This window comes from Pleurodeles waltl, chromosome 12 (genome assembly GCF_031143425.1).
Source record: "Pleurodeles waltl isolate 20211129_DDA chromosome 12, aPleWal1.hap1.20221129, whole genome shotgun sequence".
Lineage (NCBI taxonomy): Eukaryota > Metazoa > Chordata > Amphibia > Caudata > Salamandridae > Pleurodeles > Pleurodeles waltl.
The window spans coordinates 32,683,897-32,700,248 of record NC_090451.1 but is presented as its reverse complement, the minus strand read 5'-3'; the positions used below and the strand labels follow the sequence as shown (position 1 = coordinate 32,700,248).

The following is a 16,352-nucleotide window of genomic DNA, read 5'->3' as shown; positions in this document are numbered from 1 at the left end:
AGTGTGTGTTCCTCATTTATTGCCTGTGTGTACAACAAATGCTTCACACTACCCTCTGATAGGCCTACTGCTCGACCACACTACCACAAAATATAGCATTAGAATTCTCTTTTTGCCACTATCTTACCTCCGAGGGGAACCCTTGGACTCTGTGAATGCTATTTCTTACTTTGAAATAGTACATACAGAGCCAACTTACTACAACTATTTAATAACTCCAGTCAAAGATTAAAAGGGGAATTGAAAAAAAGATGAGCGACACCAGGGAGGGAGATATATAACTTATGTTATTGCACTCTTTATTATACATCTGTTACAAAGTTCAATGACTGCAACCAAACTGCATGTCCAATAAGAATGTTTCTTCAGTCGATCTCGCCTTCCTTTGCGAAAAACTGGACCTGTCCCAGACAACAATGAACTACTGAACAGCCCCCAGTGAAGGGAATGTTAATTTTAATAAAATAACAAAACAAATTTATTTCTTTATAAAGTGTAAACAAGGAAAAAACATTTTCATTTACAAACAAAGTGATTAGTGTTAAAAAAAGAACCTGGCTTCTTCTCCCCTCCCCTCTTCTTGCAACCATCCTAATTCTTCATAAACATGGAAATGCCAAAACTGAAGAGAAAGGACACCACTGGGCCAGAATGTAAGCCACACATACACCGAGGTCAGTCTCTGCCAAACAGATGTCCCGGACGAACTTTTTCTTTCAAATTGCCTTCAAGTAAAGCCCCTAGTGAATGTGTGAAAAGTGAGCAAAAGAAATGTCGGCTACAAGCAGAGTGACCACCACGAGGAACAGAAGGTGAGCGCAAGACGACTGCAGGGACTCCGCACAATCACTTCCACCGCACAAGCCATCTGCAGGTGACCAATCTCAGCTCCAAAGGCTTATAAGGGCAGCAGTCCCTCTGTCCTATCCCGCATGGCACCGAAAAGTGAACCTGCCAAATTCAAGCACTTGTCATGCCAGCGTAGAGTTGCAGTCAGCAGCGCACGCTTGTGTAGATGACAGTATTCTGTCCACTACCCATGTCCCATACCCCTCATCTGGGCCACACACCGAACTGCAAAAAAGAGCCACATTTGATCTAGAGCTAAAAGTGGGAATGGCGAAAGCTCTTGGGCACAAATGCAAGAACGGGGGAGATGAGTTACCATTAGACCCTCACCAGCCCCGGCAGTGACTAAGGAAGCGTCTTCACGGTTTGTAGAACACATTAGCAGCGTGGTAGGGCAGTGGTGGGGAAAGGGTTACTAGCTTGTGTCACTTGTCAAAGTATTTCCACACCCAACTGCCCTAAACCTGTACAGTTCTGTTTTTTAAATTTTGGATGCTAAAAAGAGATTGTCAATTGGCACAGAGCTCTATAAAGAAAAAACATAAAACGGATTTTAGTAAACACCTTTCCTGACCACTGCTTAAAGTTGCAACAGACCAATGATTTCACTACCTCTCGTGGTGCTAAACCTCCAAGTAACTCAAGAAGCCTTCTCCCTTGGGGCACAAGCGTAGCACACAACCAGGCTCAGCAGGCTGCATACATTGCACAGGCCTTTCAGCCACAACCTACATGGCGGTTATCCGTCCTATCATGCCCAAAAAGTGACGACCATGACTACATTTAGGTACCAACATCTCGGAATACGCACACACATCTGTAGACCTTCACCATCCGCCGCTCTAGCCAATTTTGAACACAAAAAGGGGGGTGGGTTGAGAATGTAGGTACATGACTTGGTAAACTAAGTTGTAAGGAGTGCACAGGTACCTACATGTTCCATCAGCGGCAGGGGCCCTGGATTCTTTGGCAGATTGAGGTTTTTACAATGCTACTATTGTGCTGTATGGTCGAGGTAGGAGAAAACCCCTCCGTGGCTAAAGCTGGTGGTAGGTCTCCAGTGAACTTCAGCATGCCCACTGCCTCCCTAACAGATTTTCCACAGGTCAGGATGCACCAAGTTCCAACGTGAAACACAACTATGGCAAATCTTTAAAACAGATATGAGCAATTGCAGAAACATCACTTCAACGAGTTCGATAAAAGCATTACTTCTAGATATGTAACTATTAAGAGCAGTTTAGTGATTGGACCATCAACAAAAAAGCCTGAATAACACTTTTAAAATGCTGAAAGAGCACCAGCAGAAGTAGGCAGCCACGCAGGAGCTGCAGCACATGATGTACAGATAGCTACTTATCAGGACTACAAACAGAGAGACATGCTGTATTTTACATTTTCACTAATGAGTAAACCCTGCACAATATAGGTTAGGAGCTGATGAAGTTTAATTAGTTGAGAGCAAGGACCTGGGGTATGGACAATTTTATGGTATGAAGTGCTTTTAAATAAATCTAATGCAGTCAGCAATAAAGTACAACAATTCTTAAACTAAACGTTTATTCTAGTTCACATGAGGATACAAGAGCCCTAACAGCTGCCAAACAATTAATCCTGAGCTCAATAAAGTGGGTGGGGTGTCAAGGGGGTGGTGCCAGGTAATGGTAGTCGAGCCCCAGTGTCTTCAAAGCGTATCCAGCCACCAAGAAGAGTCACTGCTCAGGCACTTCAAGTGCTGTGCTGTGCTGTATTTTCAGCAAGGTGTGTGCTTACCACTGTAAAGGCTGTGGAGTCTCCAAGTTTCCCCTCCACCTTCTAAAGCTCCTTCTGAGTGAGGGCAGATGCTGGACTGAGGGGTACCACGCGCTAACCAGTGATGCAGCAGCCATGTGCAGCTCCCGAAGAGTTAAAACTCATTCAAGGCCTAAGCTAGCTAGTGCTGCTCAACAACAGGAAGATTAAACTGGCAGCAGCACTTATTGCTGCCAGAGGCTGCTCCAATCAGAACAAAGCATGCAAGGGCATGTGCGTCAGTGAAATATTCCCACTCTCCAAAAGTACTGTGTAAACCATTTAAAAAGCATTTCGACCAACTTGTCACAAAAAAAAAAAAAAAAAAAAAAAAGAAGGACTGCTTTCTTAACGCTTATATTTCTCTATCAGCCACCTTATTCCGGCCACCTGGTGTGTTCATTGGGTGCGAAATCAAAGAAACACATGTGCTGCATACTACCTTTCCAGTAAGCAGGGAACACAGAAGGAAGAGGAGTACTACTGAAAGTGGGGGGAAAGGGATGAACAAACTGCACCACAGGCCGCCCCCTTCCACCCATATTCTCACCAGACTTCAATGTCTAACCAGACTGCCTCTCGCCCATCAAGCAGCAGTGCTACCATTACCAGGCGCCCCGCGTTCTACTAGAAGACTCCGCTTCCACTGGATTCTGGGAGAGGACTCGAGGATACAGGTGGATTGCACCTCAAAAAAAAAAATCCAGCATCCCTCAGCAAGAACACATGGAATCACCATGACTGTACAGAATGGGACACAGCTGAAGGGACAGGAGGAGCATCTCACGCATCACCTACCGAGAAGGCACACTGAAATCACCACACCAGAGGTACCTTAAATGTGAAACCAAAACATCTCTTGAAGATTTGGAATCGGAGGAAAAGGGACAAAAGCCAAAAGTCGAAAACAGAAAGTCTCACTCTAGGTGGACAATCTGAACAGGCATGAGCTGTAAACACTCATATTTCAAGCCAGTAGCAGCACCTTCCATCCAATTTATAGGGAAATCCCATTAATACAGACTGAGACCTGCCACTGCCTGGAGCACACCAGCCCCCAAGCGAAGCGCCTGCAAGTGGTGAGATGCCATGGCTAACGTTCAACTGCAAGGAGGGAGGAATATATAAATTAAAAAAAAATGTAAACAAGGTATGGAAGTGCTTCACAGGAGCTGCATTGGTGAAGGAGTGTGTAATAAATAGCCAGGCCAGCCTCACACAAAACGCGGTTTGTAAACTTCATGAAAACCAAAAGGGGCCAGTTTGCAGAACATCCTTCGGGGGATTACTCGAGAGGCCAGTGCTGGGACCGTGCAAAGAAAGCTGTGCACCATGCGTCCTGATCTGCAGGGCTAGGGATGGGCGAGACACCTGTGTTCCTATTCAATACTTGGCCCCAGACTCCTACCAAGATGGTTAACTGTTGCAAACTGCAATGGACAGAACTTAACCGATCACCACCTGGAGCACCAAGCAAGGTACCAACCCAAGCCCATGGGCAATGCCAAATTAGTCAACACCAGTCTGCAGCCCCAGAGGGAGCGCTTCCTTGTGCCTCTTCTAACCACAGAAATTTAATCCCAGATCAAAAAAGCCTAGATTTACCTTATGCGATTGAATGGGCTAGAACAAAGTACCACAGTACAAAGACCGAGCAGCATTGGTCCGCCACTGCTCCAAATGTAATGCAAAGACAACAAAGCTCCTAAAACTAGCTTTTGGGAGTGCGGCGCCCAGGTCGCTGCCACCCATCCTGACGCATGTGCAAGTGAAAGAAGTCCGAAACGTCACCACAGAAAGACAGCCAGTTTGACAACGCTTTGGAGTGTATCTGACGGAACCTTACAAGAAACATCGTAGCTTGCGACAGCAGAGCATAGAGTACAGAGAATCTACTGACTTCATTTACGGATCAGACTTCTACAGAAAGGCTGGCGACACCAGTCTTTAAAAACTGCACAAGTGACGGCGTCTGCAGACGTGCAGCGGAGACGGTGCAAGTGCAATACAGATATCTATGAACAACCGCTCTAGCAGAACACCACAGCACAACTCAAGCAGTGGTTCTACCTCCGACTAAACGCGGCAGGGAGTTATAAGTACAAGATGACACATAGTCCACCCAGAGACATCAGACATCCCCCACCCTTAACGCAAAGCAGTGCAAAAGTTCACTGCTTGCCCTGATCAAAGGCAACCAACTCAGCGACACTTAGTGTGATGACACAGGGCAGCCATGGCGTAAGCCATGTGAAAGTCATGTTCCCAGGGTCTTGCCTGGACTCTTCTGCACTTGCCGGCACTCACTCAGATGGCGGGAGCTGAAAAGGGTTCACGTTTGCCTGGTTCTTCACTCCAAAGTGGAGCCGTGTTCCACCGCAGTAGAGTAAATGCTTGACTCTAATAGACCTGTATCAGAACTCCACTTTACAAGCAGGGAAAACCTCATCTAACATAACCACTGTATTGTTGCTGGCCAACAGATTAACGTCCAGCTCCTTCTGCAGTTTCCGCGTTTCCTGGTACCAGGTTTGCATACCCTCCGAATCAAAGGTGGGGATCAAGTTTACCTAAAAAAAAAAAAAGAATTAATAAAACTCTTTCAGAGGAAATCAGTTTTTAATTATTCAGTGTTGTAACTAGTGACATTAGTTCTTCAAAGTCACAGACCCAACCTAACTGCCACGTTTTCTTTATACTCTCAGCATGATCTCCATTGAGTGCAGCAGATATACAAACAAGCATTTGCAATGCAATAGGTCTCGCATTTGCTTGAGTTAGAGCTACTGGTGGTGTAAGTTCATAACTGGATTTTTCTTGGCACATAAATTGGTCAACCCTGCCTCATAATTTGGTCTTTTCCTGACACAATTCCAGTGGCCCTGCACATAACTAAAGCTTCCATTTACCTTCTTCCTCTATCTGCAGCAAAACAATTCACCCAAAACAGACACAGAGGGGGAACAAGCTAGAAGGGTCACCCAAACATGTCAAGAGTGTTCATACTGGCATAGTGTAATAAGGATGTTAAGTTGGCCTGAATTATGGTCATATTTGTAATAAGGAGAGATTAAAACATATACAATATTGGTAATCCTGCAATAATCCATGTAACAGAGCCAGTCTGCAAGCAGTGACAAACAGCATAAAGGCGGGAAAAACAAAGCATTTACCAATGACCAAGTGATTTTTAAAAAGCAAGCCCAGGAACGTATGAAAGTGATGGGCGTGGTTAAAAGCCCCTACTACTTACCACATGGCAAAGCGCTTGCGCGCTCGACATAAAAAGGCGGACACACAAACATCTCCACCCAGTCCCAGCACCAACACACTGGAAGGATACACCCAGACATGGACCATTAGCAGGCTCTCCAGTAGTAAATAGTCAGAGTGAGGGAGAAATGCTGCTTCTCACCAACATGCACGCTTTGGCTTAGAGCAGCAACATTGTTCCAAACTACACATTACATGCCTGAAGCATGAACATAAGCAAAAGGAAGCTGCAACACTCCACAAGTACAGGGAGTGCAGAATTATTAGGCAAATGAGTATTTTGACCACATCATCCTCTTTATGCCTGTTGTCTTACTCCAAGCTGTATAGGCTCGAAAGCCTACTACCAATTAAGCATATTAGGTGATGTGCATCTCTGTAATGAGAAGGGGTGTGGTCTAATGACATCAACACCCTATATCAGGTGTGCATAATTATTAGGCAACTTCCTTTCCTTTGGCAAAATGGGTCAAAAGAAGGACTTGACAGGCTCAGAAAAGTCAAAAATAGTGAGATATCTTGCAGAGGGATGCAGCACTCTTAAAATTGCAAAGCTTCTGAAGTGTGATCATCGAACAATCAAGCGTTTCATTCAAAATAGTCAGGGTCGCAAGAAGCGTGTGGAAAAACCAAGGCGCAAAATAACTGCCCATGAACTGAGAAAAGTCAAGCGTGCAGCTGCCACGATGCCACTTGCCACCAGTTTGGCCATATTTCAGAGCTGCAACATCACTGGAGTGCCCAAAAGCACAAGGTGTGCAATACTCAGAGACATGGCCAAGGTAAGAAAGGCTGAAAGACGACCACCACTGAACAAGACACACAAGCTGAAACGTCAAGACTGGGCCAAGAAATATCTCAAGACTGATTTTTCTAAGGTTTTATGGACTGATTAAATGAGAGTGAGTCTTGATGGGCCAGATGGATGGGCCCGTGGCTGGATTGGTAAAGGGCAGAGAGCTCCAGTCCGATTCAGACGCCAGCAAGGTGGAGGTGGAGTACTGGTTTGGGCTGGTATCATCAAAGATGAGCTTGTGGGGCCTTTTCGGGTTGAGGATGGAGTCAAGCTCAACTCCCAGTCCTACTGCCAGTTCCTGGAAGACACCTTCTTCAAGCAGTGGTACAGGAAGAAGTCTGCATCCTTCAAGAAAAACATGATTTTCATGCAGGACAATGCTCCATCACACGCGTCCAAGTACTCCACAGCGTGGCTGGCAAGAAAGGGTATAAAAGAAGGAAATCTAATGACATGGCCTCCTTGTTCACCTGATCTGAACCCCATTGAGAACCTGTGGTCCATCATCAAATGTGAGATTTACAAGGAGGGAAAACAGTACACCTCTCTGAACAGTGTCTGGGAGGCTGTGGTTGCTGCTGCACGCAATGTTGATGGTGAACAGATCAAAACACTGACAGAATCCATGGATGGCAGGCTTTTGAGTGTCCTTGCAAAGAAAGGTGGCTATATTGGTCACTGATTTGTTTTTGTTTTGTTTTTGAATGTCAGAAATGTATATTTGTGAATGTTGAGATGTTATATTGGTTTCACTGGTAATAATAAATAATTGAAATGGGTATATTTTTTTTTTGTTAAGTTGCCTAATAATTATGCACAGTAATAGTCACCTGCACACACAGACATCCCCCTAACATAGCTAAAACTAAAAACAAACTAAAAACTACTTCCAAAAATATTCAGCTTTGATATTAATGAGTTTTTTGGGTTCATTGAGAACATGGTTGTTGTTCAATAATAACATTAATTCTCAAAAATACAACTTGCCTAATAATTCTGCACTCCCTGTATGTGCACACGCAGGCATGGAGCAGTAACAGGCTCTAGATGGGCCTTCGTGCAGGAAGCAGTAACAGGCTCTAAACAGATGTACATACATGCAGTACAGGAACAGGGTCAGCAAAAGAATTGGTGTGCGGTAGTGCCGTAGAACTGCAGGGTAACTTTCATAGTGGAGTCCCTGTTCTTTCATCTTCACTCACACTAGCGGGTTTCTGACCACAGGAGGCAGACAGTAGGCCCCTGTGATGTCAAGAACCACCGAGTTACAAAAGTTATGTGCCATGGAATTACCAAATTGGGAGTACGCTGTTTGTGAAACCCAGATTTATAGTTCTTGGGAGTGAGAACATAAGCATTTTAAAAAATACTTATGCCTGGTTAGCAGGGCAGTGCACAGACACAATGTGTTATGTTGTAACATTGTATATGTGGTCCAACTGCATAATCCAGGATTCTTCTAACACCCACTTGCTCCTTTCAGGTTTCACAAAAACACGACTGTAGGAAGTTGGCTCTGTATGTACTATTTCAAAGTGAGAACTAGCATGCACAGAGTCCAAGGGTTCCCCTTAGAGGTAAGACAGTGGCAAAAAGAGATAATTCTAATGCTCTATTTTGTGGTAGTGTGGTCGAGCAGTAGGCTTATCAGAGGGTAGTGTTAAGCATTTGTTGTACACACACAGGCAATAAATGAGGAACACACACTCAAAGACAATTCCAGGCCAATAGGTTTTTATATAGAAAAATATATTTTCTTAGTTTATTTTAAGAACCACAGGTTCAAGATTTACAAACAATACTTTAAATGAAAGGTATTTCACTTAGGAACTTTGAATTAGCAAAATAGCATACAGTTTTCACACAAATGGCAATAAGCTATTTTAAAACTGGATACAGTGCAATTTTCAACAGTTCCTGGGGGAATTAAGTATTTGTTAGTTTTGCAGGTAAGTAAACCACCTACAGGGTTCAAAGTTGGGTCCAAGGTAGCCCACCGTTGGGGGGTTCAGAGCAACCCCAGAGTTACTACACCAGCAGCTCAGGGCCGGTCAGGTGCAGAGGTCAAAGTGGTGCCCAAAACACATAGGCTTCAATGGAGAAGGGGGTGCCCCGGTTCCAGTCTGCCAGCAGGCGTGTACCCGCGTCTTCGGAGGGCAGACCAGGGGGGTTTTGTAGGGCCCCGGGGGGGGGGGGGGGGGGGGGGGGGAACACAAGTCAGCACAAAAAGTACACCCTCAGCAGCACGGGGGCAGAGTGCAAACAGGTGTCAGGTTTGTAATGGAGTTCAATGGGAGACCCAGGGGTCTCTTCAGCGAAGCAGGCTGGTGGGGGGGGGGGGGGGGGGTTTCCTCGGGTAGCCACCACCTGGGCAAGGGAGAGGGCCACCTGGGGGTCGCTTCTGCACTGGAGGTCGGATCCTTCAGGTCCTGGGGGCTGCGGGTGCAGTGTCTTTACCAGGCATCTGGTTCCTTGGAGCAGGCAGTCTCAGTCGGGGGGAGCCTCTGGATTCCCTCTGCAGGCGTCGCTGGGGGGGCACAGGGGGGGGGTCAACTCTGGCTACTCACAGGGTCGCGGTCCCCGGGGAGTCCTCCCTGTAGTGTTGTTTCTCCGCAGGTCGAGCCGGGGGCGTCGGGTGCAGAGTGCAAAGTCTCACGCTTCCGGCGGGAAACGTGTGGTCTTTAATAGTTGCTTCTTTGTTGCAAAGATGTTTCTTCTTTGGAGCAGAGCCGCTGTCCTCTGGAGTTCTTGGTCCTTTTAGATGCAGGGTATTCCTCTGAGGCTTCAGAGGTCGCTGTTGCAGTTTTTCTTGAAGTGGGGAGACAGGCCGGTAGAGCTGGGGCCAAAGCAGTTGGTGTCTCATCTGCAGGGTTTTCAGGTCAGCAGTCCTTCTTCGTCTTAGGTTGCAGGAATCTAGTTACCTAGGTTCTGGGAGCCCCTAAATACTCGATTTAGGGGTGTGTTTAGGTCTGGGGGGGGGGGGGGGGGTTAGTAGCCAATGGCTACTAGCCCTGAGGGTGGCTATACCCTATTTGTGCCTCCTCCCTGAGGGGAGGGGGGCACATCCCTAATCCTATTGGGGGAATCCTCCATCTGCAAGATGGAGGATTTCTAAAAGTCAGAGTCACCTCAGCTCAGGACACATTAGGGGCTGTCCTGACTGGCCAGTGACGACTCCTTGTTTTTCTCATTATCTCCTCCGGCCTTGCCGCCAAAAGTGGGGCCGTGGCGGGCAACTCCACTAGCTGGGATGCCCTGTGGCACTGTAACAAAGGGGGTGAGCCTTTGAGGCTCCCCGCCAGGTGTTACAGTTCCTGCAGGGGGAGGTGTGAAGCACCTCCACCCAGTACAGGCTTTGTTACTAGCCACAGAGTGACAAAGGCACTCTCCCCATGTGGCCAGCAACATGTCTGGTGTGTGGCAGGCTGCTAAAACTAGTCAGCCCACACTGGAAGTCGGGTATGGTTTCAAGGGGCATCTCCAAGATGCCCTCTGGGGTGTATTTCACAATAAAATGTACACTGGCATCAGTGTGCATTTATTGTGCTGAGAAGTTTGATACCAAAGTTCCCAGTTTTCAGTGTAGCCATTATGGTGCTGTGGAGTTCGTGTATGACAGACTCCCAGACCATATACTCTTATGGCTACCCTGCACTTACAATGTCTAAGGTTTTGCTTAGACACTGTAGGGGCATAGTGCTCATGCACTTATGCCCTCACCTATGGTATAGTGCACCCTGCCTTAGGGCTGGAAGGCCTGCTAGAGGGGTGACTTATCTATGCCATAGGCAGTGTGAGGTTGGCATGGCACCCTGAGGGGAGTGCCATGTCGACTTAGTCTTTTTATCCCCACCAGCACACACAAGCTGGCAAGCAGTGTGTCTGTGCTGAGTGAGGGGTCTCCAGGGTGGCATAAGACATGCTGCAGCCCTTGGAGACCTTCCCTGGCATCAGGGCCCTTGGTACCAGGGGTACCAGTTACAAGGGACTTACCTGGATGCCAGGGTGTGCCAATTGTGGAAACAAAGGTACAGGTTAGGGAAAGAACACTGGTGCTGAGGCCTGGTTAGCAGGCCTCAGCACACTTTCAAATCATAACTTGGCATCAGCAAAGGCAAAAAGTCAGGGGGTAACCATGCCAAGGAGGCATTTCCTTACAACGATGTTCAGAATGCACAGTGCAAAGATGAAGGAGCTGTGATCTACTGGGCCAATGGAGGATTCTCCAAACTCCATAAGGGTGGTGCGGGTTACAACACCAGTGGTACACAGCACTACAGAAGGCATGATGCAATGAGGAAAAAACACTCCAGACCCCTCCTTGCCAGAGCAAGTGTAGGTGGTAAACCGTGCTTGCAAGAATGCAAGACCAGACAAGGAGTATTCAGATGTAGTGTGTGCCCCTCATGAATGCACCCTATCAATGTTTCTTTGTCTCTGAACAAAGCAAAACACAGCCTCCACTGGGTATTCAAATAAAAGGCATTTGCAAAAGCAAAGCCAATAGGGCTGGGAACAGCAAGTAGGTCATTTTTATTTTTCCAAACGTGCAAAAAAAAAAACAACTATAACAAGGAGTGTCCCTTTAGCTCAGGGTTCCTGGCATCTGGCAACCACTCGTTTTGGGGCAGATGTGCACATAAGCTTTGCCGAAACGCATCTACATCTTATTGCAGGTCACTGTGTTACCATTATAAGTAATAAATTCGAAATAACTCAATTCAGTATTGTTGAATCTGACTTTGCTTCAATGGTCAGGATTTAACCAAGGAATTGGTGCAGCCGTCGGATGGTTATCGTTCCATCTGTTGAGGAACATACATACATACATACATACATACATATGGAAAATGTCACTTACCCAGTGTACATCTGTTCGTGGCATGAGTCGCTGCAGATTCACATGCTTTGCACATCCCGCCATCTAGTGTTGGGCTCGGAGTGTTACAAGTTGTTTTTCAAGAAGTCTTTTCGAGTCACGAGATCGAGGGACCCCTCCCCTTTCGGCTCCATTGTGCATAGGCGTCGACTCCATCTTAGATGGTTTTGCCCGCAGAGGGTGAGGTGGGAGTTGTGTATTATAGTAATAGTGCCCATGCAATGGAGTGAATATGTATGTACATAATGTAGTTTAAAGTGATATATTTACAAATGTGCAAATGTTTAAGATCAACTTCTAAACGGCTACAGGCTCCCGGGGAGGCGGGTGGGCGCATGTGAATCTGCAGCGACTCATGCCACAAACAGATGTACACTGGGTAAGTGACATTTTCCGTTCGATGGCATGTGTAGCTGCAGATACACATGCTGTGCATAGACTAGTAAGCAGTTATCTCCCCAAAAGCGGTGGATCAGCCTGTAGGAGTTGAAGTTGTTTGAAACAAAGTTCGTAATACTGCTTGGCCTACTGTGGCTTGTTGTGCTGTTAACACATCCACGCAGTAGTGTTAGGTAAAAGTATGAGGCGTAGACCATGTGGCTGCCTTACATATTTCAGTCATTGGAATATTTCCTAGAAAGGCCATGGTAGCACCTTTCTTTCTAGTGGAGTGGGCCTTTGGTGTAATAGGCAGTTCTCTTTTTGCTTTGAGATAGCAAGTTTGAATGCATTTAACTATCCATCTAGCAATGCCTTGTTTGGAAATCGGATTTCCTGCATGAGGTTTTTGGAAAGCAACAAATAATTGTTTTGTTTTCCGAATTTGTTTTGTTCTGTCAATGTAGTACATTAACGCTCTTGATGTCTAATGTATGTAGTGCTCTTTCAGCTACAGAATCTGGCTGTGGAAAGAACACTGGTAATTCTACTGTTTGATTCAAGTGGAACGGTGATATGACCTTAGGTAAGAATTTAGGATTTGTTCGTAGAACTACTTTATGTTTATGTATCTGAATAAAGGGTTCTTGTATGGTAAATGCTTGAATCTCACTTACTCTTCTTAGAGATGTGATGGCAATTAGAAATGCAACTTTCCATGTTAAGTATTGCATTTCACAAGAGTGCATGGGCTCAAAAGGTGGAACCACGAGTCGTGTTAAGACAATGTTGAGGTTCCATGAAGGAACTGGTGGTGTTCTTGGTGGTATAATTCTCTTTAGGCCTTCCATAAACGCTTTGATGACTGGTATCCTAAATAGTGAAGTTGAGTGCGTAATTTGCAGGTAAGCTGAAATTGCGGTAAGATGTATCTTAATGGAAGAAAAAGCTAACTTTGACTTTTGCAAATGTAGTAAGTATCTTACAATGTCTTTGGCAGATGCGTGTAAGGGTTGAATTTGATTATTATGGCAGTAATAAACAAATCTTTTCCACTTATTTGCATAGCAATGTCTAGTGGTAGGTTTCCTAGCTTGTTTTATGACTTCCATACATTCCTGTGTAAGGTCTAAGTGTCCGAACTCTAGGACTTCAGGAGCCAAATTGCTAGATTCAGCGATGCTGGATTTGGGTGTCTGATCTGTTTGTGTTGAGTGAACAGATCTGGTCTGTTTGGTAGTTTGACATGAGGCACTACTGAGAGGTCTAGTAGTGTTGTGTACCAAGGTTGTCTTGCCCAAGTTGGTGCTATGAGTTTGTTTTGACTCAACTTGTTTACAAGATATGGAAGGACTGGGAGAGGGGGAAAAGCGTATGCAAATATCCCTGACCAACTCATCCATAACGCATTGCCCCGAGACTGATCTTGTGGGCACCTGGATGCAAAGTTTTGGCATTTTGCGTTTTCTTTTGTTGCAAATAGATCTACTTGTGGTGTTCCCCAACTTTGGAATTAAGTGTTCAGAATTTGGGGGTGAATCTCCCATTCGTGGATCTGTTGGTGATCCAGAGAGAGATTGTCTGCTAACTGATTCTGAATCCCTGGAATAAACTGTGCTATTAGGCGAATGTGGCTGTGAATCGCCCAATGCCATATTCTCTGTGCAAGGAGACACAACTGTGTTGAGTGTGTCCCTCCCTGTTTGTTTAGGTAATACATCGTTGTCATGTCTGTTTTGACAAGAATGTGTTTGTGGCTTATTATGGGTTGAAATGACTTTAACGCTAGAAATACTGCCAGTAGTTCTAAGTGATTTATGTGAAACTGTTTTTGCTGAGTGTCCCATTGTCCCTGGATGCTGTGTTGATTGAGGTGTGCTCCCCACCCTATTATGGAGGCATCTGTCGTTATTACATATTGTGGCACTGGGTCTTGGAAAGGCCGCTCTTGGTTTAAATTTATATTGTTCCACCATTGAAGCGAGGTGTATGTTTGGCGGTCTATCAACACTAGATCTAGAAGTTGACCCTGTGACCATTGTGATGCTAGGCACTGTTTTAAGGGCCGCATGTGCAACCTTGCGTTTGGGACAATGGCTATGCATGAGGACATCATGCCTAGGAGTTTCATCAACATTTTGACTTGTATTCTTTGTTTTGGATACATGGCTTGTATTACATTGTGAAATGCCTGTACCCTTTGTGGGCTTGGAGTGGCAATCCCTTTTGCGGTGTTGATTGTCGCCCCTAAGTATTGTTGTGTTCGACACGGCTGAAGGTGTGACTTTGTGTAGTTGATTGAGAAACCTAGTTTGTGGAGGGTTTCTATTACATACTTTGTGTGTTGTGAACACCGTTCTAGCGTGTTGGTTTTGATTAACCAATCGTCTAGGTACGGGAACACATGTATTTGCTGCCTTCTGATATGTGCAGCTACCACGGCCAGGCATTTTGTAAAAACTCTTGGCGCAGTTGTTATTCCGAATGGCAACACCTTGAATTGGTAATGTACCCCTTGGAATACAAACCTTAAGTACTTTTTGTGTGAAGGATGTATCGGTATACAGCTCTCCCAAGCCCCGCTGACCCGCTACGACCCCACCACCCTCCACGCCCTCAACCCAGGACGCCCCAAAACTTGCTTCCAAGCTCACCCCAAACGCACCCATGTACCCTTCGCCTGCAACTCTTGCAAACGCACCTTCCACCATGCAACAACCACGACCACAAGCCCACGCGCCATCAACCACCTCAAGTGCATCCTAGTCAACGCCCGCTCCGTCCACAAACACGCCGTTGAACTCTGGGACCTCCTGGACTCCATAGCACCGGACGTCGCCTTCATCACGGAGACCTGGATGAACGCCTCCTCGGCCCCCGACATCGCCACTGCCATCCCCGAAGGCTACAAGATCGCCAGAAAAGACCGCACCAACCAGGTAGGAGGAGGTATCGCCATCATCTTCAAAGACTCCATCAGCGTCACCACCTCCACCGAAGACACCCCTATCGCCGCTGAACACCTGCACTTTCAGATTCGCACTGATCCGAGGACCACCCTCAGAGGATCCCTAGTCTACCGTCCTCCCGGGCCACGCGCCCCCTTCAGCGACGCCATCGACGACTTCATCTCCCCGCACGCCCTCTCCTCACCGGACTACATCCTCTTAGGCGACCTCAACTTCCATCTGGAACAAAACAACGACCCCAACACCACCACCCTGCTCGCCAACCTCGCCAACCTCGGCCTCAAACAACTGGTGAACACCGCCACCCACATCGCCGGACACACGCTTGACCCCATCTTCTCTGCCAGCAAACACGTCTTCTTCAGCCACGCCTCCGCCCTACACTGGACCGACCACAGCTGCGTCCACTTCACATTCCGACCCGAGACCCGCCACCTCCGCACCCAACCCATACCTCGTCGACAGTGGAACAAGATCCCCGAAGAGCAACTCTTCTCCGCACTCGCCGCCAACCAACCCACCCTCACCACCGACCCCAACGACGCAGCCCTCAACCTCACAAACTGGATCTCCAACTGCGCAGACATCCTTGCCCCCCTCAAACGCACGCATCGACAGACCAACACCAAAAAACGTCTCTGGTTCTCTGACACCCTCAAAGAATCAAAGAAAACCTGTCGCGCCCTTGAGAAAGCCTGGCGCAAGGACCGCACCGCTGACAACATGACCGCCTCAAGAACGCTACCCGCAAACACCACCACCTGATCCGCGCCGCCAAAAGGAACTTTTTCACCGACAGACTGGACAAAAACAGACACAACAGCAGAGAACTCTTCAGCATCGTCAAGGAGTTCTCCAACCCCAGCGCCAACGCCGTCACGTCCTCACAGGATCTGTGCGATTCCCTTGCCACCTTCTTCCATCGCAAGATTAGCGACCTCCACGACAGCTTCGGACACCAGACCCAACCAAACACCACCGAACCGGCATCCACGGCCATCACCCTCATCAACTGGTCCTTCATCAACACAGAAGAAACCAAATCCATCATGAACTCTATCCACTCCGGCGCCCCATCGGACCCCTGCCCGCACTTCATCTTTAACAAAGCCGACGACATCATCGCCCTGCACCTCCAGACCGTCATCAACTCCTCTTTTTCTTCTGCTACCTACCCCGAATGCTGGAAACACGCCGAAGTCAACGCTCTACTAAAGAAACCTACGGCTGACCCGAGCGACCTGAAAAACTTCCGCCCCATCTCTGTTCTGCCTTTCCCAGCCAAAGTAATAGAAAAGACCGTCAACAAACAGCTGACCACCTTCCTGGAAGACAACAACCTGCTCGACCCCTCACAAACCGGATTCAGAACCAACCACAGCACTGAAACCGCCCTCATCTATGTCACTGACGACAT

General features: G+C 46.9%; 1 protein-coding gene across 1 annotated transcript in view; it reads right to left on the bottom strand.

Annotated features, from left to right (window-relative positions):
* Nucleotides 1-268: 268 nt before the first annotated feature.
* Nucleotides 269-16,352, bottom strand: part of MAP1S (microtubule associated protein 1S) — a 100,008-nt gene continuing 83,924 nt past the window's right edge. The window contains exon 7 of the mRNA XM_069218694.1: nucleotides 269-5,210. Coding sequence (XP_069074795.1) covers nucleotides 5,055-5,210 — 156 coding nt within the window. The 3' untranslated portion in view covers nucleotides 269-5,054. The remainder of the gene's footprint in view (nucleotides 5,211-16,352) is intronic.